We start from the raw sequence: 26,962 nt of genomic DNA, 5'->3' as shown, positions 1-26,962 counted from the left end.
TTGGCGATCTTGAGTCTTTCACACTTCTTTAATTGGCCATTAATTTGAGTTAAAGAATGATTTTTCATTAGATACACGAAGTTATTAACTTATATATATATATTAAAAAAAAAACTTGATTCTAAATATAATTCAACGATAGATATCTTTCTTGCTGTGTGCGTTTGCAAACTGATTGATTATGCGACGAATGCGATGCGCTGCTGCCATGAAAACAAATTCAACAATTTTATAAGTCAATGGAATGGCTTCATGGGTGAAGCTGATTGCTATCATCACGGCACCGACATTATATATTTTTCTATCTCCAGTAATTGTAAGAAAACATTAGAGGAATTTATTAAGTTGAGAATAAAAAAAAAAAAAAAAAAGTGAGCATGTTGTGTGCATGGTAGCTCCCATATTCATGTGCATGTGCTTGCCCTTTTAAATCCTGTTGGAACCAACATGGTAGATTCATAGTATTATGTTGGGTGACAACTGTAACGCAGCTGTCGGGTCATTACTTGTTCACCTTCTTCCTCTTTCCCACGCTCCAAACCATATAACATAATACACAACCTAACCACCGCAACGCAATAAAGCAAGCAAGCATTCCCTTCTTTTTTTTTTTTTATGTCGTGTCGTGCCCTTTAATCTTAAAGGATTGCTTTTCCTTAGCGTTAAACTTAGTCAAAGCACAAATGTTTTTTGTTTTTATTTCAATCAATGAGCACATAATACATCCAATTAATCCCTATCCCCCACCGAGCGAAATAATTTAATAATGAGCCACCAATGCAAATACTTTGGTAGATAAAATAGAGGTAGAGGTGTGGTAGATTTGAGAGCAACATTGAAATGCATGCCAAGACAGACTCGGAGGTAACAAGCCTGGATGCGTCGTCCAGCACAAGGTCTCCTCGGCGAGCAGTGTACTACGTTCAGAGCCCTTCCCACGATGGGGAGAAAACGACGACGTCGTTGCACTCCACCCCTGTTCTCAGCCCCATGGGTTCCCCTCCTCACTCTCACTCCTCCTCCAGCCGCTTCTCCGCTTCACGCCACCGCAATAACCATAATAATAAATCTTGGAAGGGCATCGACGTCATCGAAGAAGAGGGTCTTCTCCAATCCGAATTAGATCGCCAACATTCTCTCTCTCGTCGATACTATTTCCTCGCCTTCCTCCTCGGCTTCTTCCTTCTCTTCTCTCTCTTCTCTCTCATCCTCTGGTGTGCCAGCCGACCCATGAAGCCCAAAATCCTCATCAAGGTTCATTTCTTCCCAAGTTTTTTTGTCTTTTTTCTTGTTCTATAATGGGTATTTCTCTATTCTCATTTTTACCTTCTGGGTGCTAATTGCAGAGTATAAAATTTGACCATCTCAGAGTTCAAGCTGGTTCCGATTCCAGCGGAGTAGCCACCGACATGATCACCATGAATTCCACCGTCAAATTCACTTATCGCAACACTGGAACATTCTTTGGGGTCCATGTCACATCCACACCTTTCGATCTCTCCTATTCAGATATTGTAATTGCTACGGGAAATGTAAGTATATACACACAAATTGATCACATTATTAATTTAATTATTTGATTTGATTTGAATTGATGTACTACGCAGTTGAAGAAGTTCTATCAGTCAAGGAAGAGTCAGAGATTAGTGAGTGTGGCGGTGATGGGGAACAAGATCCCGTTGTATGGAGGAGGTGCTAGCTTGAGTAGCTCAACCGGTGTGCCCACGCTGCCTGTTCCTTTGAATTTGACCTTTGTCATTCGATCCAGAGCTTACGTGCTTGGGAGATTGGTGAAGCCCAAGTACTACAAAAGGGTTCAATGTTCCATCAATTTGGATCCCAAGAAGATTAATGTTCCAATTTCCCTCAAGCATTCTTGCACCTATGATTGATTGAGTCGCAAGTGAGGAAAGGAATTAAGAAGCAGCACATGGGAAAGAAAAATATTTTTTTTTACTACTATTCCTTCATGATTCGTTGGTTTTCTATCTTGGCTGAGGAAAGTAATGTGTATACAGCTCATAGGGCAGGATTGGAAGGACGCGTGCGTCCTTTGTTTTTTTTGCACATTTTTGGCTGCCTCAATAGTATGCACAGACGTGATGGATACTGAAGATAATTAAAGGCATGTTGGATTTTTTCTTTAAATAATTTTGTCCCATCATGTAAAAGGAAGAAATAATGTTATTATGTAGTACTTAATCTTCAATGTTGTTTTCATTTTTCAGATAATTATAGCCGCCGAGAAATTTGACCTTTTTTTTAACGGGTTTGTTTGTGATCTGTTGTTGGCTAAGCTCCATAACCGCGACGTCATCAAATCAAAATGAATTCGGAACATTTAACACAATTTATTAAACGACAATTTTGCTGGTAGATAAGATATATTACATTTTCGTTTCTTATTCACGTATCCAGGCAAAACATCTTGTATCGTTTTATTTGTTTGTGTTAAGGTTAATTTTTCTAATCAATACTTCTATATTTTCTTTATTCATTCATCTTCTTCTTCTCTTATATTGTTAAGTTGTAACAAAAAAATTGGCATGTGATATCTTTCTCTCTCGTTTGTTTGTGGGGGTTGTCTGCGTTCAGTTGTTGTCTTTTTTAATTTTGTACCTTAACTTATTTATCTATATAATATCATTTATTTTTCTCATTCTACTTAAACTCATTTTCTAAGCATTTTTTTCTACATTATAACTTATGTTTTCTTACCATGATTTTACAGAAATAGCTAAAGAAATGAGCGAGAATCATTAGTAAAATTTTTAATATTAAAGTGTTTTTATTTTCATTTATTTTTTACAAACACAAATATTCATAATTTAATATAATTTTCATTGATATATTAATATAATTGTCAATGAAATTATTATGACATTTTATTGTTTTTTTATTTATTATATTTTATTTTCAACATAAAGTTTTATATTTCGTTAGGTTCAGAATGAAAAAACTTAACATAACTGACGATGAGAATAGTAGAGAAACTTATAAAGTTGAAAAGTATTAAAATATCATCAAACTGAAGAGACTTAACACCACCAATATTTGTAAACTTATGTTTAGTTAAAGGCAAGTTTAGTATAATTTAATTTATGTTTTAAATTTTTTACGTTCAATGAAAAAGTAAGAAAATAATAACTTTAGGTCAACTTTAACTTGATAAAAGTCACGTTCAACTCAATTAAAAAAACAATTTATTAAATAAGTATGTGCAACTTTTCAAGAGGAGTAAAACTCACTTTAGATGTCTAAAAAACACATTCTACCTGTTCTCTTAATATATAGGCTAACAATGATTTATCTATTTTTCATTTGTTTTTACTATGATTTTATATTTTATCTTCAATATTATTTTATTATACTTTTTCACTTGTTTTTTTGCCATTTTTTAAAACTGGATACTTTATAAAATTATACCATTAATTTATGTACACATTTTCAATATTTTCTCTTAATATTCTTATTTTCTTCTTTTTTTATTGTTTTTTTAACTTGATCATTCTTCCAGAGGCAGCGTTGCACCACCAAACTGCTGTCTCTCCGTCTGACTTTGACCCTTTCTATATATCCATTTTTGTTCCTCCCCACACTTTCTTTCTCTCTTTTCCGTGTTGTATTGTAACTGTGGTCACTTTCGTCACAGAGAAAATTTTGGGGGTGCAAGTGCAACCATCAACCATGTCCATGACTTTGCTGCTACACCCACTTCCACTTCCACAAACACTTTGCATCTCATAATCTCTTCTGATTTTGTTGCTCTGGGTTTCGGTTCTTATTTCAATTTTAGAACCCCATAGTAGCTTTGTACTCCGTTTTTGTATTTCTTTTTTTTGAAGGAACATGTTCTGGTGGGTGACTTTGTAATTATTCCCCATGTACTATTATGGTCAAAGTTCATAGCTTTGAAATTGAATTGATTATCCCTTTTAGTGTACAATCAACTATTATCTTCACGGTGTTATAGTTTTTGTTATTCTTATCGTTTTGTTGGGAAAAGAAACACTGTAAAATATTATGAATAACTTTTAAATTTCACAGCTTCTCTATCGTTGAAACAAAATATGTAATTATCACTGTAATTATAATTAAAAAAAATGTATCAAAGTATTGATGGGGAACCCCGGACTGAACAATCGCGATAATGGGCAGCAGCAACGCTTAGGCATAACAGAACCCATCTCATTGGGTGGACCTACTGAATATGATGTCATCAAGACACGTGAACTTGAGAAGGTTCTGATTATTGTGATTTTTTTTTTATTATCTTGAGCTTTTACAACTGTTACCGCAGTGACTAAGAAATGTTAAGCAACACTCACTCATTGGTTTTGAAATTTATTTGAAATCACGAAATTTTGTGCTCTCCACATCTTATTTAATAAGAGTGTGTTGCTAACACTACTTGTGCTGAATTGTGGATGTTCAGTACTTGCAAGATGCTGGCTTGTATGAGAATCAGCAGGAGGCAGTTAGGAAGTGCTTGGCAGGCTAGACCAGGTTGAATTTATTTTTTTGATTGCACTTGTTTACTCTGTGTGATCCTATACCAAATAAACTGAAGATGTGCTATTGTAATATGAATTAGATTGTGAAGATTTGGGTCAAAATCATTAGCCGTGCAAAGGGACTAAACAAGCAACTGGTGCAAGAAGCAAATGCCAAGATTTTTACTTTTGGCTCCTATTGACTCGGGGTATGAAGTTGTTTTATCTTCCAAATCTTTCCTTGTTGCATGCACACTCATCATACAAGTGTAGTTTTTATCTTTGCCTTGCACTTTAAGCAATATTTGAGCATCTATCGATTGTCATATGGCAAGCTTCTCCTGTAGATGAATTATGTTGTATTTATTCTATCTCATTCAATGTTCAAAATTGTGGACCATAAACTGGAAATATTAGTTAGAGCTCCAATATATTTATTTTATTACAATCTTTTTTTTTTGGTTTCGTTATTTTTCCATTTTCATTCAAATTTTGTAGGTGCATAGCCCTGGAGCAAATATAGACACTCTTTGTGTGGGACCGAGACATGCATCCAGAGATGTATGATAATCCATACCATTTTTAGGGTGCAAATATATGTTTTTCAGGTCATATTTTCCACCAGCTAAACTGTAATTTCAATTGACCTTAGGAAGATTTCTTTGGTGACCTACATAGGATGCTATCTAAGATGCCAGAAGTAACAGAGTTGCACCCTGTGCCTGATGCTCATGTACCAGTAATGAGGTTCAAGTTCAATGGTGTTTATATAGATCTCCTATATGCAAAATTATCTTTGAGGGTTATTCCTGAAATAACTGATTTAACCATGATTAAGAGGTTGAAGTTGTTCCATTTGACCCATTTGAAAACAAATGTTCTTAATATGTGAATGACTCCTTTATTCCCAGCATGTGTTTTGTCTGCGTTTTGCTTGAATCTAATTTGGAGTGTAAATTGTATTTTACCTTTCATTTGCATATTAGTAATACCGGCTGCTGTTTGTGGGACAGGACTTGGATATATCACAGGAGTTAATATTACAAAATGCAGATGAGGAAACTGTCTGTAGTCTTAATGGTTGTAGAGTGACTGATAAAGTCTTGTGTTTTAAGACAGTTTTTCTGTTCAGCTTTCTGTGACTTCCCTATCATTGATTGTTTCTGTTTCGAAAGTGCAGAATTTTTGTACAACATTGAGGTGCATGAAGTTTTGGGCAAAGCATTGTGGTGTTTATTAAAAAAACTTCGTACCCCATTGCCCAGAGGTTCTTCGCTATGCGAAGGTATGTGGTGTTTATTAAAATGTATGGAAAATTAGCTCTTACTCTAGATGAGTTGTTTGGTGTTCTTTTTCTGTTTTGGCTCCAACTTCTTCACTATTCTAATGTTCTGATTTATGTAATTGCTAATTTCTCATATGTCATGGGCAGGTTACAAGTTATCTTGGTGGTATAAACTGGGCGTTGCTTGTTGCTCGAACATGCTAGCTATTTCCTAATGCACTGCCTAACATGTTAGTGTCTCGATTCTTCAGGGTATATACTCAGTGGTGTTGGCCAAATCCAGTAATGCTTTGTGCTATTGAAGAGGGATCAGTTGGACTTCAAATTTGGGATCCTAGAAGATATCCCAATGATAGGTTCCATCTAATGCCAATAATTACCCCTGCTTATGCTTGCATGAATTCTAGCTACAATGTGTCGTCAATTACATTGTGTATTATGACAGAGGAGTTTCAGAGGGGAAATGAAATATGTGAGGTATGGTTCTTCATTTTAAAAATGGTGAGGCATAATGTATGGTTTCAAAAGTTATTTTTGGAAAATTTGAGGACTCATCCCAAATTTTCTTTCCATAGCCATAATTGAATCTCCATTTAGCAAGCCAATCAATTTGCCTTTAGCCGAGTGTGTATCCAAATCACCCCAAATCTTATTGTACATAGTTATGTATCTGTCTGATAAGTCTGGTAGTATGTTTGTTCCATTTCCTCGATGGCTGGTCAATACTTATGAGAACAACATCATTCATAGTTGTGATTTTTCCAAATCCTAGCTCTCCAAGCTCCTTAGGTCTCTCATCTGACAGAGTTCTGAGGGAACTCTAGCATGTTGCATTTCATAAGTGGTGAAGGAGCTCTTGTAGCCATAGATAGATATGTCTTCCGTCTACTCAGCTTCGACCTTACCTTCTTAATGACATGCCTGAAAATATTTTTGTTGTTTCCTCCCCTATCCTATTTATTCACCATCCCTCTTTTGATTACAATAATTTCCTATAGTTAGTGCTAACTGTCACATCAAAACGAACTAATCAGTTACACCTATCAGGGTTTGAGGCTCTATTCTCCTAATACACCTTCTTACTTTATTGGAGGTAGTCTTTTCAATTTACATTCCCTGATTCCACGTGAAGGAAAAGTACACTGCATTATAAATTTATAATTCTGTCTCACTCCATGATTTCTTCCTTAAACAAAATTTGACAGAATTTGATGGCCATATATTTGCTTTCAAATAGGGTGTTCGTCAGCCCATGTACCTCAATGACCTCTGGACATCAGGATTCTGTTTTTCCTTCGCCCAGTTATGGTTTTGATTTTGTAGTGTCTGTTGTTTCTCTCTCCATCTCTAATCCACTGTCCTCTAGTATTCTGGAGCTTGTATATTACTACCTAAGCATGAATTTGACCCAGATATTTGTAGCCTTTGGATCAGTATATGAAGTTTGAATATTGAAACAAATAGTTGGAGGTTACCTTTTAATTTTTTTCATGCCATTAACTGCAGTACTTTGCTCAAGATGATTTGACATGGGCCTTCAAGCTAAAGTTCCCATGTTCGAGTATGGACATGGAACAATTATTAAATTTAGTCATCTCTCTTGACAACATGATAATTTAGAGCTGATGCTTCTGTGATCGTACTTTTGTTCTTCCTTGGAATTAATGAACTTTCAATTTTAGAAACTTTGGCCAAGAAGCAAATGATTGTGTGTTGGATGACGACAAGTTTGGATAGTTCTAGGTATGAGTTGGCTTTATGTTTTTACCCAAATGCTGTACGTTTAATTGAATCAAAGTTTTCATAATAAGACTGAATGCCGCTATGAGGGAAACAACAATTTCTTGTAGGTTTCTCATTTTCTTGTGTTTGATGAGTCTGAGTCAACAAGGGGAAACAACAATTTCTTAATAAGACTCTTATAAGAATTATTTGCAGATAGACATATCAGGGGAGAATGCTGATGATCTTAGAAAATGGAAAGGCTGGGTTGAGTCTCACCTCCGCCAGTTGAGATTGCTTTAGTGTTTGTTGTTTCACTTATTTTCTTACATCTCTTCTTTAGTAACCTAATTTAATTGTCCTTTAAACATTTAGATTGAAAGGCACATTTATGGCATGCTTCAGTGTCATCCACATCCTGGTGACTCTTCAGACAAATCCAGACCTTTCCACTGCTCCAACTTCATGGCGCTGCAACGTAAGCAAGGAGTTCCTGTCAACGATGGTGGACAGTTTGATATAAGACTAACTGTTGAAGAATTTAAGCATTCTGTCAACATATACACTCTATGGATACCTGGAATGGATGTCCATGTCCCCCATGTGAAACATCGTAATATACCTACCTTTGTATTTCCTGGCAGTGTTCGACCTTCCCACCCATCTAAAGTAACTTGGGAGATTAAATGAAGTTAAGAGTTAAGGGTTTCTGGCCATGCTCAAGCAGAAAAGTCTCAAGAAGGTAAAATGGCTGTATTAGGAGCAAATGATGATAGGAAGAGAAAACAAGCAGAGGATAGTGTGGATAGCTTGAGAAATTCCAAGTCCATGGCATCTTTGCCTCCCTCCAGCAGGGAAGTTCATGAAGATGAAAATCCTATTAGCCCGGCTAGTTCTTGCTTTGTGAAAAGTAATGACTCGGAAATCAATAGTACGAGTGAACAACAGAGTGAGAAACCTGATTTAAAATCTTCAGGGGAGTGTCCTGGGGATAGAGAGACCAATGGATCAGTGACAAGCAACTTACAAGTTAATGCAGCACTTACTGCCACAGATACATCTAGTTCTAAAGAAGCTGAAAAGCTAGCCATTGAGAAGATTATGTGTGGTCCATATGATGCACAACAAGTGTTTTCAGGAGAACCTGATGAGCTTGAAGATGATCTTGAGTTCAGAAATCAAGTCAAAGATTTTGGTGGGAAAATGAAAAACAGCATTGGACTCTTCAAACTCAGACTGCAGTGGCCGCGAAACCAATTATTCCTAAGAAGGAAACCACTTCCGCAACTCTTTTATACTCAAATGGGGGCTCAGAAGAGCTCGAGGTTAACCTTTTAATATATCATAAATATAGAACATCTGCAATCATATTTCATATATACCGGCTTTTCCTTATTGCTGTGATTGTCTGCTAAAGTTGCTCAAAACTTAGTCACTCTGTGTATGGCTGCCTCTAGTTGTTGCTAGTTTTTTTAATTAGATAGAATTTGGATGATATGATTTTCTTGAATGGTAAGAAATTGTCAATATGTATGTTGTAATGTTAATGATGTGATTATCTGATGTCCATATAGATTTTATATTATGTGTCGCATGTATATTTTCTATTGCTTGACATGTTTGGCATCTTTCTTGCCTTCAGGTTTGCGTGTTCTTCTTTTCATGTTTTGATTCTTTTAGCATAATGTAGCTTTGTGAAAGAATTTAGGATATAGAGTAATTTTTAAATCATTAATTTCTCCATGCCAATAAAATAAAATACCACAGTAAAACTGTAGAAGTATCCTAGTACCATAACGGTGTCAATAAAATAAAATAGAATAAAATATTCAGAAATAATGATATGAATTTTATTAGAATGATATCTTTCATAATATAATATTATCTTATTTGTCGGTAGCTGAAGAAAATTTTAATCTAAGAGACGAAATAAGAAAATAGATAATAGACAAGAAAGTGCGGCCAAAGAATATAAATAGAAAAAGACAACCAAAATATGAGAAAAATGAAGAGTCGCTAGTAGAGCCATCATATTTGTGTCTGTAGCCTTGGTCATTGTAAAGAGAAATTTTATTTTTAAAACTTATTGTTAACAATTACTTTTACGATTAAGAAAAAAATAAGAAAAATGGAAAAATAATTAATGATTAAATTTTTTATGACGTAATTTTCTTGTAAAGCTAACTAGAACTGTAATACTTACTATTTTAAAAGGAAGACCCAAGCCGTTTAATTAAACTGATGAATGAAGATGTGATGGAAATTTGTTATATTTAAATACGATATTTATAAGAAAGCTATTAAAAGGTTATTATTAATGAAGAACTAAATAAAATCAATATTCTATACAGTATACAACATGTGTTTTCGTTAAATTTACAAACAAAAAATAACCTATACAACATCATTACAGAAAACGAGAAAGAAAGAGTGTCAGTTGGAAGGCCGGAAAGGGTACCCATCAGGTATCGCTTAGGGACAAAATATATTTGGTGACTAACTCAGTCAGCACAATTAATTAATAATATCTTCTTAGCATGAATAAGAAAAATATGTATAAATATTAATTAAAGAAGGAATTCATATCTATACATTATTAGTGTAATATTATAGTGTCATTAAATTATAAATTATGATAAATATATTATTTAAGATAATTATTATAAAAATTAACACCTAATTGAATGATTGCAAAAAAATAATTATATTGTTAGTAGTACACATACCAATTTTAACGTATTATATAATTTTAGTTTGGTACTGTCAACAATGTTTTCTTTATTTGGGTGAATGCCCCTGTCAACTTATCAAGTGGCAAGTGGCGACAACACCATCATGTGGCCATACTTCAAACTTTCTCTCACATCTGATCTGATATGTTAGATTCACATCCATTTGTAGCCCGTGAATGAATAACAGTTACGTACATTTTACTTTCACCCTTTTTAATTTTTACATGGTGAATATATATGAGTTTTATAATGAAATGATGACTTTGAATTTGGGTCAATCAAGACCAGACAGATATACTTACTTGAATGAGTGAATCATTCATTATTAAGCCTTTTGTTCAGTTCCAAATTCCTCGTACGAAAGCAAGTGTTGTTGGAGACTTGGAGGCATGGAGAAGGAGCAGCTTGAATATGTGTTGGTGCCATTGGGTCTGTTGGTGTATCTGACATACCATATCTGGCTTGTCTACACCATTGTACACAACCCTCTTCGAACTGTTATTGGCCTTAATGCTGAGTCTCGTCATCAGTGGGTTCTTTCCATTATGAGTGTGAGTGCTTTACACCATCAACTTTTCTCTCTCTCTCTCTCTCTCTCTCTCTTTCAATTCATAACAGCAACAATATGCTTTCAATATATGGTTTGGAAATTTTGATTGGAAAAGGGTGTGTCCACACCACACAGCTGAGCTGGGTTATTGATAGTTTTTTCAGAATAGTTGTTTCTTTTGGACATGTCCTAACTGTTCATCAATTATTCCTAGTCATACCAAGAGTGTTAGGTCTAGCGGAAGAGGCTAATTCCACACAAGGTTCGAATACCTGCTGAAAGAGTTGTGCACATATAGTGTGACAGTGCTTTAAACATGAAAGATGATGTGCGTGGAAAACAAATAAAAGATTATCCCTATAGTCTTGTTTTGCTCTCACACTTGTGTTGTTTGATTTTCTTGTTTTATGACATGTAGTGGCTCAATTCAGAATAAAATCTCTTGTATTTTCATTAGTGTCCTCATTTCTAATGAATCTTGGGGTTAGGTGTTTGTCGTTTGAGATGAAATTGGTGGTAGCTTTACTTATCATTTTCATTGGTTCGTTATTTGGCAATCATATTTGAAGTATATTGTTTCCTTGGTATCGCTGGGGAATCCAAGAGCCTATGTAGTTTATGTTGATTCTTGTTGTTACGTCAGATTTTTCCTTTCTTTCTTGAGCTCATTGAGGCAAATGCAACAGCATATTCCCATTTGCCCCTTCTTTCATTGGCTAAATGGAGGAAGTGAAATAACCTTTTGAATGTGAATTTATATCAACCTACTGAAACTGTTTGGTTGGATGAATTATGCATGTGGTTTTTTATCAATATCTAAACCTTACATTAAAGATGTTTGAATGTGCCGTTTTTTGTATTATGCACTTAGCCTGAAGTCCTGGACACTTCCTCTAGTGTTTATCAAGGTTATTTACAGCAAAACTGAGTATTTTGATTAATTGATTGATAGATGCGATTATTCTTACTGGTTGAGAACTCATACAAATTGATAACCTTGAGTAGTAATAGCCAGGTGCCAAGCTTCTATTGTTCAATTTTTATAGTTACCAAGTGATGGATTTCTTACATAAGATTTACAGGGGAACTAAACTTCTTGGTTTATGCTTGCAAATCTTGGACTTTAGTATTGGCAGCATGTGGCAAGTTGTAATTCATTGAATCCTCCCATCAAGGTAAATTATTGAGGTCGGAGTGATATTGGACTAGTGGAAATTGATAGAAATAAAGACTAAATACATTTTTTTAACCTTCTCATTTCCCTCCGTCCTATTTTTCAAACCAACCAAGCATATCTTAAGTTTCTTTCTATTCGGTTCTTTTTATTCTTCTTGTTTCTTTCCCAATCCTCTCTTCTTCTCTTTCAAGGTTAGAAAACTTTCTTGTTTGACTCCACGACTAATCAATTGAAATGGTCAAACACCCAGTTGGGAAACTGGAAGAGATGGCTGAAAGTTGACATTAATAAAATCATCAAACAACTGCTATCACATGTTTTTATGTGCATTTCTTACAAACAATAACGTGGCCCTGCCTTTGTGTTACATTTAATTACATTGAAAGAAATTAAAAAGAAAAAATTCATAAGACTCAACTTAAAAATGAACACATCCTGATCTTTAGGTAACTAATGCCTCATTGTTGTGTTAATGTCCTTTCCTAAAAAATAGTAGTATTTACTGCCTACTGGTACGGTCCATATGAATGTGACACAGGGCTTGCCTAATGATTGAATATCCTTGTTGTCTGTGTTATGGACTCTCACTGCTATTGTATATTTGGTCGAGATATTTGGCCTTTTGAGGCTCTGATTTCATGCAACATTCACTGTCATTTAATTGTGTTCCTTCTTCCATCAAACCTTTTTGCCATCTCAGTTTGACAAGCTGTAAAAATTAGTTCTAGTAGCATTGATTCCATTTCTAAATTTTCAGGATCCGTTAAAGAATGGGGTTTTGGCAGTTCAAACTATTCGCAACAATATCATGGCATCTACTCTTCTATCTACAACAGCCATCACACTCAGTTCACTTATTGGTATTTTCGCTAGCAGCATGTGGAGTTCTGATGACACGGCTTTCATACCTTCTGGCCGTACTTCAATCAAACATATTTCTGTCACCATTTGCTTCCTTGTTGCATTTTTGTGCAATGTACAGTCTATTAGATACTATTGCCATGTCAGTTTCCTAATCACTGCTCCAACACTCAGAGACAAAAGGGAGTATATGGAATATATTGCCGTGACTTTGAATCGTGGGAGTCATGCTTGGTCTATTGGACTTCGAGCATTTTACTTGTCATTTCCATTCTTCCTCTGGATTTATGGGCCCATACCTATGTTTGCATGTTGCTGCTTGACATCACTTGTTTTGTTCTTCTTGGATACGACGGCTAAAATCACGCGGAATCTTCATAGTAACTCATTCAGGAAGGAGAGGGGAACTCATGATGTAGAGTCTGCTGTGGAACCTGATTATCATCCTTTACCTGCTAACAATTTGTCTCAAAACTCAGGTGTCAATCATGTATAATTAATTATAAATGTAACAAATTTGTATGTTCCTATTGAGAAGTATGAACATGTGCCAGGGGTGTGAGTGAGAAGGATTCACCAGAGAGTACTAGGTGGTATGTTTTGTTTCTTGTTAATAGTAGTAGAATTCATTTTTGTTTTCTTTGCGTCAGTTAATTTTCACTTCCTTGGGATGAACTTACCCATGTACTTACTTACAATTGTCCCAATAATTTTTGCTGTATCATTCAATTCCTCACTATTCTAGCACAAATTTTATCGCGAAAAAGACATCAACAATTTGTTTAGTCTTGATTCATGAAGGGGCTTGCACTTGTCGTATTGTGTCAAGTTGTCGCAACATGAACCATGTGACAGAAAACCATAGAAGCTGCCATTAATTCTTAAGTTTCCTTCTTCTTACCAAACCCCGATGCTGCAAAAAATCGATGGAAGATCAGATTGGAAACGGAGCCAATAGAAAGAAGACCAAACAAGAGAAGTAAAAGAACAAGTGAAGAGTAGATGTTGAGATGTTTTTTTGAAAAGAGAAACAAAAAGCGCAGTCCATTTCCTGCCGTGTAGAAATGATTTTCCTTTGGTTAAACTTTGTTGGCAGCCTATCTAAGATGACCTACACTGGACAGCTGTTAATTGCTTAATTGTAATATTATATCTATGATGATTCATGCATCATTTTGGGCTTACATCATTCAGGGATTAGTACCTATGGCTATGTGTGATCCGCACACTTGGAGCCTCTTTGATAAATTAAATTATACTTGGACAGGAATTAAACTAAAATGTGGTGTAAACATCAACACTACACATTATTTTTTAAGAAAAAAAGGTTATACACTGATTGTATACATTTTTTTACACAATCATCCAATCACACCCACCAACCTCTATGCTGCAAAAAATGATCCTTACAATTTGATGGAAGAGAACATTGAAAACCAAGTCAAGAATAGAAACAAGACCAAACAAGAGAAGTAAAAGAACAAGTGAATAATAGATGTTGAGATGTTCTTGAAAAGAGAAAAAGCACAGTCTATTACCTGCTTTGTAGAAATGATTTTCCGTTGAAAAAGATTAAGATGACCTTCACAGAACAGCTGTTAATTACTTAATTGTAATATTATATCTATGGTGATTCATAAACCTGCATCATTTCGAGCTTACATCATTCAGGAATTAGTACCTATGGCTATGTGCGATCCACACACTTGGAGCCTCTTGGATTAATTAAATTAATACTTGGACAGGAATTGAAGTGGTAATACTAGGACAGAAATAAACTATAAAAGTGGTATAAACATCAGCAGCACTCACTACGGCTGTTGATTTTCGGTGCAGCTCTATTTTTTTTTTTAATCACACACATACACACAAGGCCAACGTCTAAAGAAAAGGGAGTAAACAGTGTATGCACGGACACTGTCAAAGATATCATTCAATCAAAATTGTTATGTATGGTATTCTTGACTTTCACTATTTTACACTAAATATCTTAAAAGTCATACTAGGCATACTAATAATGATTTATGATGAATTTACAGTATTATTTTTTTTTTTACCTTGGTAGTGCATAAAAACTAAAGTTAATAAAGAACAGTTTTAACTTGGTGATTATGTGGGACATTCGCACAATTTTGCTTCGTAAACTGTAGATAAAAAGGGCTCACTTAAATCTCAATGCAGTTTCATCATTATTTTATGTATTACTATTTACGAGGGAAAATTGAGTAAGTGGCTTCAGTTTACAAGAATTATGAATCAGGAAATGGTTTTGATGGCGCGGATACCCACTAGTATTAAATGATATCAACATCATTCTTTCGATGTATGCCTTATTTTGGATACCAATATCCAAAGTGATCTCTTGAGAACTTGAGTTTTACCTAAAAAGCACAGAGAGAGAAACAGTTTTCAACCGTTTCAACAGAGTGATAACAAAAGCAACAAACTGGAGGGGTTATTGTGAAACAAAAAGACACGTGATTTGAAGCTAGTAGCATATATAAGAATTTCACGAATTGGACCAGACAAGTATGAAGAGAACGACCACATGGAATTGCATATTTTCTCTAACTCAATTTCAATTCCTTTTTTGGTTCTTTATCCAAAGTAAAATGTATATGTTTATTAAACTCTTTACAGGCAACTTTACTAGTTGACAGAGGAAGGGGGAGTCTCTTTATCTTTACTTGGTTTGGAGGAAAAAAGACAAGATTTTGTGAGTGGAAAGGTGGGCTGTAAAGACAACGGTAGGTATGAGTGAAAGGAAAGGGTAACTAATTTGAATTCCATTAAGATTATAATTTTGGAGGATGGCGAATGTTGGAAGGTAAAGTTTGAAGTTTGAAGAGGAAGCATGCAAGAACAGGAATTGGACTACGTAGTGGTGCCACTGGGTTTGTTGGTGTTGGGAATATATCACGTTTGGCTTCTCTACACTATAATACGCTACCCATCTTGCACTGTCATTGGCTTGAATGCTCATTCTCGTTACCAATGGGTTCTTTCCATCATGGCTGTCAGTATTCTCTTTCTCTACGTTTTATCTTGTACAATATCAAGGATTAATTTCACCATTTACTTTTAAAATGCGTAGACAACGGGAAATTATACCTTCATGCTGGCCAAATTGACTGATGGGGTTTTGTTTCCCACCTTTTGTGAATTTGACTTGTTGTTTAATCTGTATTTTAAGAACTATAGACTGCTTCGTTGGTTGATGTTCTGAGTATGTGAATTCAATGCATTTGTTAACCAGATTTTGATAAAGTGTTTAATCTGTACTTTAAGAACAACTATAGACTTTTATAAAATAAAAAAAGAACAACTATAGACTGCTTCATTAGTTGATGTTCTAAAGTAGATATTCAAGTATTCAACCATGTTATAGCCTCACTTTTATAGGCTCATTGATCAGCTGCTTATGTCCCTTTACATGGTATTATACGTCCTTGAAAAGCTTTGACATGTAGTTTACCTAAATTATTAAAAAATCAATTCTGGATTGATTCTGCAGTATGTTTCAAAGTTACTTACTAAAGTATATATTGAACCATACAGGCTCATAGTCATTGATCTGATGCATAAGTCTCTATGCACCTAGTCATTATGTGTATGCTAAACATGTTGCAATTGTTTTGTTTACCATCTTCTGCCCTCTTTGAACATCCACATCTATTTGTAATATATAAAATGTTGACACTAGTCTTGCTCTTGCTGTCACATACCTACACTAATATCCAGTTGAGGATTTCTTTAGCTTATGCTGGTTATAGAAGTCAGGTTATATTGTTGTATGACCATAAAAAAACAAAAAATGTCATATTGTTGTAGGGGGGCTGATTTTGAGCAATGAAAAGGAGAGCTAGGTGTTGCTCTGTAAATGTTTAGTGGTAGGGAAAAAGTATGGCGCAGAGGCAGTGTAGGTTGATATGAAGTTATATCCTTAATAATTCAACCAGTTAAAACCGGCTTCCTGTGTATAGAATAAATAAAATGATCCATGAAGGTTGCAACTTGCAAGTAGGGCCAAGTAGAATATCAATAAGGCAAATCTCATTAAAAGAAAATTTGAATTTGAATCAGACATGAGCTATGAAAAATTCTCAATAAATGAGTCGCTAGAAAACTATTGAAAGAAATATTGGTGGATTTCAGGTTCCAGTCATTTTGTAATTCAATTTAGCAAATCTTCTGCTTACTTTTTTTATTGGTCCTTGTTCTGTTGCTTATCTCACTAGAGTTTAGCTTGTTGAAAGTTGGTTGGGATTATTTTCTTTGGAGGCTCTTCTGTAAAATATGGCTATTATAATTTATTGGGAACTCAACATAGTTATTATATCTGCAAATTTATTATGTTGTATCATATACAACATACTATGCCTTACGTTTTCAAAAGACTTGTCCTCACAAAGACATAATAATTCCCAGTTAAGCTACCTTTACTTTCTGTACACCTGTCTAGCAATGGTGTGATAGTGATACTTCTGTACCTTTACTTTCCACAACAAACTCCCTTGCATTGTTTTCAGGATCCCTTGAAAAATGGGGTTTTGGGCGTTCAAACAATCCACAACAATATCATGGCATCCACTCTTGCTACAACAGCAATCACTCTTAGTTCACTTATTGGCATTTTTGACAGCAATGACTCAGATACCAAATTAGTTTATGGCAACAAAACTTCTCTTAATTCTTCAATCAAACGTTTCTCCATGTCATTATGCTTCCTTGTTGCATTTGTATGTAACGTGCAGTCTATTAGATACCATGCACATGTGAGCTTCTTGATCACCACACCTGCATTGAAAGGCAAAATGGATTTCATAGAATATGTTGCAAAAACCTTAAACCGGGGGAGTTATTCTTGGTCTCTTGGATTGCAGGCCTTCTACTTGTCTTTTCCTCTTGTCCTTTGGATTTATGGGCCCATACCCATGTTTGCTTGTTGCTGCTTGACATCATTTATTTTGTACTTTTTGGACATAACCACTCAAATCACACAGGATCTTCACACTAAGTCATTCAATCATTCAATAAGAGGGAAACTGAGGACATGGGAGCAGCATAGTTCCATCATTCTAACTGTTCTTCAACTTGCATAACTATTATCTTTTAACTTGTAATAAAGTTCAATTGTAGATTTCCTATAATCATCTCATCTCTGTAATGATATTATTATTCGTGAATTATTGTATAATATTTATTGGAAAGTATGTGTAGTATCTTGAAGTACTTCTTCACTGTCTTTCAAGGGAAAAGTTTATTTTTTTCTCCTCTTTGGGGTGCTGGATAAGTTTGTTAATTCTGAATTAGGAGTGTTCCGGTGCGTTTAATTCAGTTTTTGAAAGAAAAATATCCAAATCAAACAAAAAACTCTAATTGGGTTTGGTGTGAATAAACGGATATTGTTTAGTTCAATTTAGTTTGGATTAAATAATTTTGACAATGATTTGGTTGGATTTTAAGCACACTATCCTGAACCTTAAGCTTAATTGGTGAATAAAGAACATGAACTTTATTAGTGCCACTAGCATGTAGTTAACGGTGCTCATTCCCCAATAGTGTCTGAATGTGATTCCAAAAATGTCCTTTCATTGCATGGCCAAAACCAAGCAGATATGAATGGCATATTTTTGAAAAACCAAATCAGATTTCATTAATTATTGAATTGTTTATATATATATGAATTGGTTTATATAAGATAAAGGCATGCCAAGTCAGTATGTCATGTCAGGAGCTGTGAAATGAACATAGCATGTTCTCAATTCTCGTTTTTAGTCTTGATCACTAGCAATGTGGGACTAGTTGATTGTCCAAATGTAAAAAGAGTCATATATGCAAGGGACGACAATGATTAGAGGAAGCGATAATAATTGGAATAGAGGGATCAAAAACCATTTTATCTTGTTTGATTGGCTTCTATATGAATAAGATAATTCGTCACTACGATGGGGCATTCATAACAGAACCAGCAGTATTACATGACCATGGCAACATGATGGCAAAAAATATCTGCCAACAATATTGGTAGTGGGGAGTTTCAACATAAAGCTAAAAAGATTGCTAACCTATCAGATACCCTTATCCTGCCATATCTTTCTTAGCATTCTAACTGTCTGACCTGCTTTTGAAATCCAAAATGAACCTATTGCCTGTCCACGAAAAATGGCTGCTTGATTAATATTAATTAAAATGAACTAATTTAAAATGGCTGCTTTCTTGTAAAATGAACTAATTTAAGAGATATATGATTAGTTTTAGAAGTATTAAATTTTTTTTATCTCAAAATTAATTTTGAACCAAATATGTAAACATTTATCTAACATTAATATACTTGAGTTGGCTGTTAGAATATTTGAGGAAATTAAGAGCGGGACTAAACGACTGGATGTGTAGGCAAATAAGGACATTTTGACGGTTAGAAAGCCAGCAAAATGAGATTAATATGAGAAAAGAAAAACGATAGAAAGAAATAAAGCAGTACTCTCGCATGGATATTCAAAAAATTGATAAGGATTGAATAAGTAACTAGTTGGTGTGAATTAATTAAGAAGAGCATCATTATAGTTACCTCTATGATCTATCAATTTGGCACACAATTCAAGACAAAGACACATGCACATGATAATGGGCCACCTACATTGCCGCCCACCCAATCCTTAGGCGAAACGTTGCAAATTCCGTAATAAGATGCATTTTAGTAACTTACTACTCATAAGCCTGTTTTGTTCTTCTGCCAATTTTCAAAATGATGCTTCACGATATTGAATCTTGTTGCTAACGACCATTGCTTTTTCTTCACCCATTATTTATTTTCATTCAATCACTGATGATTAGTATAATTATCAAATTTTACCAAAAAAATAAATCTCAATTTCCCCCCTTTTGAAACCCTAATCTCACATCTTATGAAATTCTCAAGTTTTACTAAGTATTTTACTTCTAAACTTTTTAAATTATTTCATGAATTTAATTTGAGTGAACTAAATACATCATAGCTATTAGCTCCCTTCCTCGTTGGATATAAAATAGTAATTTAAGGGTTTTAGGTAGAAGAAAATTGATGATAGGTTCAATTTGCTTCATTTTAAAAAGTGAGCTACTTGATCGACTTGATTTTGGAGAATAAAAATCACAGATAGTTTGAATTAAAGAGATAAAAATATAAATAAGTCTAATTAATACTCCTTTTAAAAAAAATCTAATTAATACTATTTATTTTTTCTACTAAATAGTTGTTAATTTTTTAAAGAATATTTTACATGTAAAATATTTTTATGTAATTATTTCTAAAATAAATTTATTTTTTTTAATCTTTCTTCCCCGTTTAAGTTTTTTTTTTATGTTACTGTAGTTTGGAGATTATGATTTTCCTTTTTTTATTCTATGCTGATTGATCCCCCAGCATTTTAAAAAAAAAAGTTTAATAATTTTCAGTATTGTCAAACACCGAATTTACCCAGATTCCGTCAACATATTCCTTGTGTTAGGCATGGATCCACTTTGAATTTGTTTTCTTCAAAATAGTATTGACAAAGTTAATTACGTATAATCTCAATTTATAGTTTAAGTTGTCTTTCCTTTTTATATATAGGTAACAGTAACTTGAATTCTAAACAAAGTAATCACACGCATACATACAAACACGAGATCTAAAGAGAACTAATAAGTGTATTTATATTGACAAACAAAATTACATTAGTATTTATAAATTAAAATGTTCCTTTTTCCATGTATTTTGCTATACTATGTTTCAGGATCTCTATTCATCATAAAATATGAGTCATGTACAAGACTTTTGATGTCATACTCGTATTTCTCTCAAATTTGATCTCCCTGCGTTGGTAAGTGATGGTACAATTATATTTGGAACAATGTCAGAATCTTCCTCTTCTGAATTATATTTTCTTCAAAATATAAGGAAAAATATTAATTAGCCATATAGTAATGGAAATTAAATATTCTTTAGAGCCAAAACTGCATGAGATTTGACTAAACATGCAAAGCATATTACGACACTAGATTCTAGCTGATTACTCGCAAGCAACAAAGTAAAACCTCTCCACTTTTTGTTATGGTGTGATTTGATATACGAATGATATTAATAAAGTGAAAAGAAGACCAACATCGAGGATGGCCAAAGAAGAAACAATTAAAATAAAATAAAAAAGTATGAGATCAAACTACACTATACTAGACCAACTTCATATATTATTTAATTATATCATATATATATTGTCATATTATATTTTAACTTTAAGTGTCTTGAATTCTAGGTAATAATAAAACTCATAAATTGGAAATTTCAGCATACCTAAAAAAGTAAAAATAATGTCTTAGCTAAATAATTTATGTTAGTATTTTTATTCATCTTCCAAGGTTTCTGTCGAAACAGTATTTTCTTAAAACAATAAATAGAAATTTGATCATACACATGAAAAATACTATCGACATTATATTGTCAATTAATTAAAATTTGTGTTAGGCATCACTTTTAAGTTTTTAATTTTTATATAATATTTATATATTTATTGTATATGAGAATGTGAGAAACTCCCCTCATTCGCTTAATATATATATATATATATATATATATATATATATATATATATATATATATATATATATATATATATATATAAGAAATATTTTTTGGACTTTTGTTCATTGAAAAAAAAAATATTTACTTTTAATAGTTTCTTTTATAATTATGCTTTGTCTAACTTTTCTTTGTAAGAAAAGGAGAAGTTAAGAAAAAGTAGTTTGACCAAACATTGTTATATTATAGAAACTTTTTTATCAAAATTTACAAAAAAAAAATAAAATATTTGACCGAACATCTCATTTCTCACATTAATGGTCTCATTTGATACCCTCTTTCTCTTTATATATATATTCCAGAAAAAAATTGAATATTTATATATGGATAGATTGACTAATTCTTTATTTATTTATTTATTGTAGGTAGCTAGTCTCCTAATTTAGAGGTGATTGTGCATGTTCTAGGCGTATCAGTTATTCAATATGAACATCTCATAGGGGCTCAAACTTTTATTCATTATGTTGCGGGAGACTAGTTCTTCTTGTTAAAGCTGTTAATAGATTGAATATTTAGTAGATAGTATGATTGAATTACAACACTAACACGGGTTCATGAGGAGGGATAGCCGAATAGGGATCAGAGTTGATATATATAACTAGGTTAAACTATGAATGTCTCTGAATGATTGGCGCTATTTTAATTAAGTCGTGTAAGCCAGAGTTCTCATAACCAAGGACTTATCTCTGTGTTTTGCCTTCTAAAATTCTATATAGTTCACAAAACTTCGCTAAGATAATGCAATGTGATCAACAATGTCCGAGTTGGTTACGTGCACCAAGTTCAACTAATACATCTTTAGTAAAATTTGAATGTGGTGATAATATGACTAACACAATTCACAGGATACTCCACCATAATTAATTAGCCAACTATTGGATTGCCAATGTGTTGCTTTAATGAAGCATCACATTAGGTGAACTCACTGAATTTGATGAATATACGAGACGCATTCTTAGTCAAATGGTGTCTTTATTTTGTGGTACTTTTGTTTAAAGAGAGTAAGTACTGAACCAATTATAATTTGAAGGCATACAGGAAAAAAGTTATGATTTGATAATATAAAAGACCAAAATAGAAAGTGAAGGGTGTACAGTAAATAAGCAGAAAGTTTATATGTGTAATCAAATTAATAGAGCAAACAATTTTTTTACACTTAAATTTTTGCTATTCTTTGGAAGTACAAATTTGTGTTGAAGCGATGCATTAATAACATCTTCATCAATAAATTTTTCTTTGCCTATAAAAAAAGTAGAGAACACAAATTAAGTTAAATTCTACACTTGATTAACCTATGTTTATATGCATGGTAGGAAATATAAACGGATGGGGAGTGGGAGGGAAAATAAGTGAAAGTACTATATATTTACGTAAATTAAACTGGCTAGAATCACATTGAGTCAAGCGTTAATAATAAAAATTATTATTATTATTATTCCCTCTTTATTCCTTTTTCAATTCACTGGTTCTATATTCTATCATATCAAACTCGTCTTAAAATAGTAATGGCCATGTAAGTCACATCTCAATGAGTGTGCATCAACATATATGGAAAGGGGTCTTTGTCATCAGAAAATAGCATATCCCTTCCTAATGAGAGCTAGCTTTAAAGCGGTAGGTCTAGAAAATGGGAGAATATTTTCATTAATTTCATGTTTCTTGCATTGCAGGCCAGACAAGTGATATTTCACTGTATGCTTTTCACATTGTTTACCAGAGATGGGTTCTATGTGGGATTGCAATAGAGAAACATGCATCCTATAGTATGCATCAATTGCCTACCACTTGGTCAGTTGCAATACGTCATATTAATAGTAAGAAGGAGATCATCACTCAATCTGAATTTTCAAAACACAAGAATGGTAAAGTCGTTGCAATTATCGTTGAAAACCACCCTTTTGTCTTGCTCTAAGTCAAAGTATCATTGATTTTTTAGTTTTTTAAATTTATATTGAACATTGTTTCTTGGACCATGACCAATTTGATTACATGTTTTTAACCTTTGGTTTTGTTCGTGAATACAGTAAATAGGACATGCATACATTAAACCTTATAACTTTGTTGCATAAAATACATTGTTGCTCTTATCTATTGATGATATATTCACACTCTCTAGCTAGAGATCACCATTGTAAGTCAGTGAACAAGACTGAGTGTGGGGTATTGACTTGAAAGAATACTGAGCAATTAAGTATATATATATATGTCCTACAATATGTCATGGTCAGTTTGGAATTTGGACCCCATATATTTTCTTCACAATCCCCTTGCCACAACTTCCAATTGCATGTGGTCCTTCTTCCAAGAAGCAAGTTACAGTACATTCTTCTTGTTAAGAATCATATTGTGATCATGATAACGAGTCTATGATCACTTATGTGGCACAGAACAAAGGAAAGAAAGGAAAGTCAGATTTTTCTTAGGGTAGACGAATTCACAAAATGAATGAAAGTAATACAGATCTAATATTGCCCAAATAAAATCAATGTTTTTAAAGAAAATTAATAGGAAAAAGAATAAACCTCTCTAATTATATCTCAGAGGCAGTGTAGCAAATCAAATGCAAGCTTTTGAACAAGAGGTATCGGTACGGAATGAATTGCACTTGCGCAAAAGTTAAACTTAAACCCTTTCATTCTAACCTCCTCGTACCATCAACAAACAGATTTGTAGTGTCCAACAGCCACAGCGGCAGTGCACGTCTAACTGCAAAATACAAAGGTTAATAATAGCCATCATATATACAAGCAAATTAATATTAATATCTATCAGAGAATATGGTATGAGAAGAAAGTTTCAAACTGCGGCTGCCACTGCAGTTTTGTTGCGTTTTAATATTACATAAAATCGTTAACAAATACAGTTGATGTGGCTACAATTGCAATAGCGATGCAGTCATGGACTCACAGTTTTTTTAAAACCTGTGAACATCATATTATACACGCATGAGCATGCTTATTAAACTAATTTATATATGAATTCCAGCTCCAGTAACTAGATATATACTAACAGTTGGTGTAGAGGGGTAGTGAGACAGGGAGGCTGAAGGGTGATGACAGAAGTATAGAGAGCACAAAGGAGTGAGATGCACAATTCATGAGTTCCCTAGCTGCTTTTTATATAATATGCATATCATCATCTGTGCTCTCTATCTTCTGTCAACAACCTTAATTACCAACTAGTGCCTCCCGTCTCACCTTTTCCCCATAAAAATAGAGATAGGAAAGGGATGATGATCATCAAAGAGAGATAAAAGAGAAGAGATTCGAGTTTGGAACTTTGGGAGATGTTAGATTTCTCACTGGGCAGGAGCACCTACTTATAGGAAAAATGCGAAAAGAATGGGTAAAAGGGCCTCCAAATAATATTCCTCTAGATCAGTCAGCTAGCTAGTACAAATGCAATGACACTTTCCATGTACTCTTCATTTTGTTGTAACCGCTTCTCACGAGATAAAACACCCTCTAAAAAGGACACCTTATATATGTAACTTAACAACCCATTCACGTACTCCACGTTAATCCACTTGTCAAATATGCATGCACATAGATTTTAATCTCACACCCCTTACTTAACTTACATACATGGAACCCACTACATAGGAATATTATAGTGTTGTTATTTTTGAGACACTAAAGGCGTGAATTAATTCAAAATATAGTGCAGCTAGCATGCACTACAAGAACTCTCCTTGAAATATTTATGCAACAGTTATTTTATATGATACTGATTTGTACCCCATGTGCAATAGGATTTCTATAAATATGAGATCATCATATTATTTCCAAAGTGTTAATAGAGCTGTGATGCTACTAGACATATATAGTTGTTGTGGTTCTCTCTATCTTTTTAGATCACTTACTGTTAGTGGTATGTGGGTCCCATAATACTCCACTGGAGTAGGGACCTTTAATTTAATTTCATGGGTCCAAGATAGCTAGGCCAGTCAAGTGGTTCAGAAATGGTTAAATTAATTAATATATGCTTGTAATTAAATAATTAGCATTACACGGAGACAAATTAATCTTAATCGCTTTTCTGTTTCTTGAATTGGAAAGCTAAAAGCTAGCAATAGTAATTTGTGTGGATTACTTTACCTTATTTAGAGGCATGCATATGTGACTAACAAGATGGTGCTTGAGCGTTGTGGATATGTACACGCATGCATGGTTGGGAAGTCACCATCAAACAGACAGGTGAGCGCGGATTCACAAATCAGTGTACCAATGAAAAGTGGTAGTGTTTTTCTCTCTTTGTCTTCAATTTTCTGTGTTTGTGATGTATATACCTTATTATTTTTAGTCTTGTGATGTGTCATGTAATATTATTAATTAATTTTTTTACTAAATTTCTTTTAAAAGGTATAGTTTCGTACATTATAAAATTTATTCATTTTTTTTTCAAATATTGCAGAGTACACAATAACAAATCAAGAAAGGGATTTGATCTCTTGTGTAAAACTTACATTACCACACCCAGGTTGTTTGTTGCTGTCATATTATTTGCAACGTCATAATTTAACCATATATAAAATGTTTCTAATTCTTTTAAATTACATATTCATTTTAAAGACTTCTGATAAATATTTTTTCAAACACATAAACCTAATAATTAATCATGTAGATTAAATAATGTGATATTTTGAGTGTATTTGGAGGTATATTTGTTGCAAGTGGAGATAATCATGTCATTTTATTTTTTTTAAAAGGACAGATAATCATGTCAAATGGATTAAAAAATGGAAAATACAACTAGTAGTTTATATGAAAACATAAAAATCACATCAGATGTAGGTGACACATAACCAATTATGTTCTAAGTCAAAATTTGGTGTGCTTAGTTTGAATAGCAAGAAATTGATTATTTTAAAGTAAAGTTTTAGGTTTCAATTTTGTGAAAAAAGAAATTAAATAGGTATTAGATGGGATATACACCGTTATAAATTCAGCTAAACTAATTCAAATTAGTTAGAATTTCAGGATAATAATTTTGAAATATGACATAAAACTTATTTAAAAACAATAATATGCTTATTGAAAAATATTTTTGAAATACGACAATACTTATTATTAAATTACATTCTAGTTATACCAACATAAGTAATAGAGAAAGTTTTAGTTTTAACTTTTAGAACTCTATTTTATACGTACGTATGTATTTTGGACGGCATCAACTAAAAGATAAGTTATATAATAATGCTTCTTTTAATTTACTAATATGGTACATTCACTTTTTATAACCAAAAATTTTTCAATTTTATTTTTTAATAAAGATTTGATATTATAATAAAATTATATTATTTATATATAATATTTTTTTTATTTTTCTCTTTGTATATTAATTATTTTGTTCAATAATTTTTTATTTCTTTCTCTCTATTATATACAAAATTATGTAAACTTAAATTAGACATATATATATCGATTTGGCGTACTGATGAAAAAATATATCGGTTTGGCGTTATGTCATCCAGCATCCACTGAACTCTAGAGGTATCCAATATGCAAGATTGTAAGAGATATGCAGAAAAAGTCATAATAGGA

The 26,962-nt window shown here is 33.2% G+C and overlaps 3 protein-coding genes, 1 long non-coding RNA gene, 1 other non-coding gene and 1 pseudogene across 10 annotated transcripts; 4 read left to right on the top strand and 2 right to left on the bottom strand.

Moving 5' to 3' along the window:
* The first annotated feature begins 470 nt into the window (after positions 1 to 470).
* Positions 471 to 2,209, top strand: LOC100787767 (uncharacterized). Its single transcript, XM_003525161.4, has 3 exons — positions 471 to 1,254; positions 1,347 to 1,532; positions 1,608 to 2,209. Exons 1-3 carry the CDS (start codon positions 841 to 843, stop codon positions 1,890 to 1,892), a joined length of 885 nt encoding a protein of 294 aa, XP_003525209.1. The 5' UTR covers positions 471 to 840; the 3' UTR covers positions 1,893 to 2,209.
* Positions 2,210 to 3,144: 935 nt separating this feature from the next.
* LOC100806670 (nuclear poly(A) polymerase 1-like) lies at positions 3,145 to 9,115 on the top strand (annotated as a pseudogene).
* Positions 9,116 to 10,292: 1,177 nt separating this feature from the next.
* LOC100788312 (uncharacterized) lies at positions 10,293 to 13,541 on the top strand. 3 transcript variants are annotated; one of them, XM_041015758.1, is made up of 4 exons: positions 10,293 to 10,418; positions 10,521 to 10,783; positions 11,910 to 11,957; positions 12,717 to 13,541. In XM_041015758.1, exons 2-4 carry the CDS (start codon positions 10,622 to 10,624, stop codon positions 13,314 to 13,316), a joined length of 810 nt encoding a protein of 269 aa, XP_040871692.1. In that variant the 5' UTR covers positions 10,293 to 10,418; positions 10,521 to 10,621; the 3' UTR covers positions 13,317 to 13,541. The 3 variants fall into 3 exon arrangements, with proteins under 3 accessions (XP_040871692.1, XP_040871691.1, XP_040871690.1); XM_041015756.1 differs by having other exon boundaries at positions 10,394 to 10,418; positions 10,575 to 10,783; XM_041015757.1 differs by lacking the exon at positions 11,910 to 11,957 and having other exon boundaries at positions 10,382 to 10,418; positions 10,575 to 10,783.
* Positions 13,542 to 14,622: 1,081 nt separating this feature from the next.
* LOC100807201 (uncharacterized) lies at positions 14,623 to 18,042 on the top strand. Of its 3 annotated transcripts, none has more exons than XM_041015760.1 (3): positions 14,623 to 14,770; positions 15,461 to 15,836; positions 17,350 to 18,042. In XM_041015760.1, exons 2-3 carry the CDS (start codon positions 15,675 to 15,677, stop codon positions 17,920 to 17,922), a joined length of 735 nt encoding a protein of 244 aa, XP_040871694.1. In that variant the 5' UTR covers positions 14,623 to 14,770; positions 15,461 to 15,674; the 3' UTR covers positions 17,923 to 18,042. The 3 variants fall into 3 exon arrangements, with proteins under 3 accessions (XP_040871694.1, XP_003524352.1, XP_040871693.1); XM_003524304.5 differs by having other exon boundaries at positions 14,626 to 15,349; XM_041015759.1 differs by having other exon boundaries at positions 14,626 to 15,836.
* Positions 18,043 to 23,458: 5,416 nt separating this feature from the next.
* Positions 23,459 to 24,723, bottom strand: LOC121174923 (uncharacterized). Of its 2 annotated transcripts, XR_005891640.1 has the most exons (3): positions 24,327 to 24,722; positions 23,942 to 24,125; positions 23,459 to 23,792 (listed from the first exon to the last, which is right to left on the bottom strand). It is a non-coding gene; the product is annotated as an uncharacterized lncRNA (long non-coding RNA). The 2 variants fall into 2 exon arrangements; XR_005891639.1 differs by having other exon boundaries at positions 23,942 to 24,723.
* MIR156I (microRNA MIR156i) lies at positions 24,461 to 24,590 on the bottom strand. The gene has a single exon (NR_048767.1). It is a non-coding gene; the product is annotated as a microRNA MIR156i (primary transcript).
* Positions 24,724 to 26,962: the final 2,239 nt, after the last annotated feature.

The sequence above is a fragment of the Glycine max genome, chromosome 5 (genome assembly GCF_000004515.6).
Source record: "Glycine max cultivar Williams 82 chromosome 5, Glycine_max_v4.0, whole genome shotgun sequence".
NCBI classification, from domain to species: domain Eukaryota; kingdom Viridiplantae; phylum Streptophyta; class Magnoliopsida; order Fabales; family Fabaceae; genus Glycine; species Glycine max.
Note: the sequence above shows the minus strand (reverse complement) of the source record. Positions and strands in the feature narration are given on the sequence as shown.

Bases quoted from the DNA above. Each gene is read 5' to 3' on its own strand.
- LOC100787767 (XM_003525161.4), top strand. From the start codon at position 841: ATGCATGCCAAGACAGACTCGGAGGTAACAAGCCTGGATGCGTCGTCC. The intron at 1,255-1,346 runs GTTCATTTCTTC...TGCTAATTGCAG, and splicing joins AGCCCAAAATCCTCATCAAG to AGTATAAAATTTGACCATCT. The intron at 1,533-1,607 runs GTAAGTATATAC...TGTACTACGCAG, and splicing joins TTGTAATTGCTACGGGAAAT to TTGAAGAAGTTCTATCAGTC.
- LOC100788312 (XM_041015756.1), top strand. The intron at 10,784-11,909 runs GTGAGTGCTTTA...CTTGGACTTTAG, and splicing joins GGGTTCTTTCCATTATGAGT to TATTGGCAGCATGTGGCAAG. The intron at 11,958-12,716 runs GTAAATTATTGA...CTAAATTTTCAG, and splicing joins CATTGAATCCTCCCATCAAG to GATCCGTTAAAGAATGGGGT.
- LOC100807201 (XM_041015760.1), top strand. From the start codon at position 15,675: ATGCAAGAACAGGAATTGGACTACGTAGTGGTGCCACTGGGTTTGTTG. The intron at 15,837-17,349 runs GTCAGTATTCTC...CATTGTTTTCAG, and splicing joins GGGTTCTTTCCATCATGGCT to GATCCCTTGAAAAATGGGGT.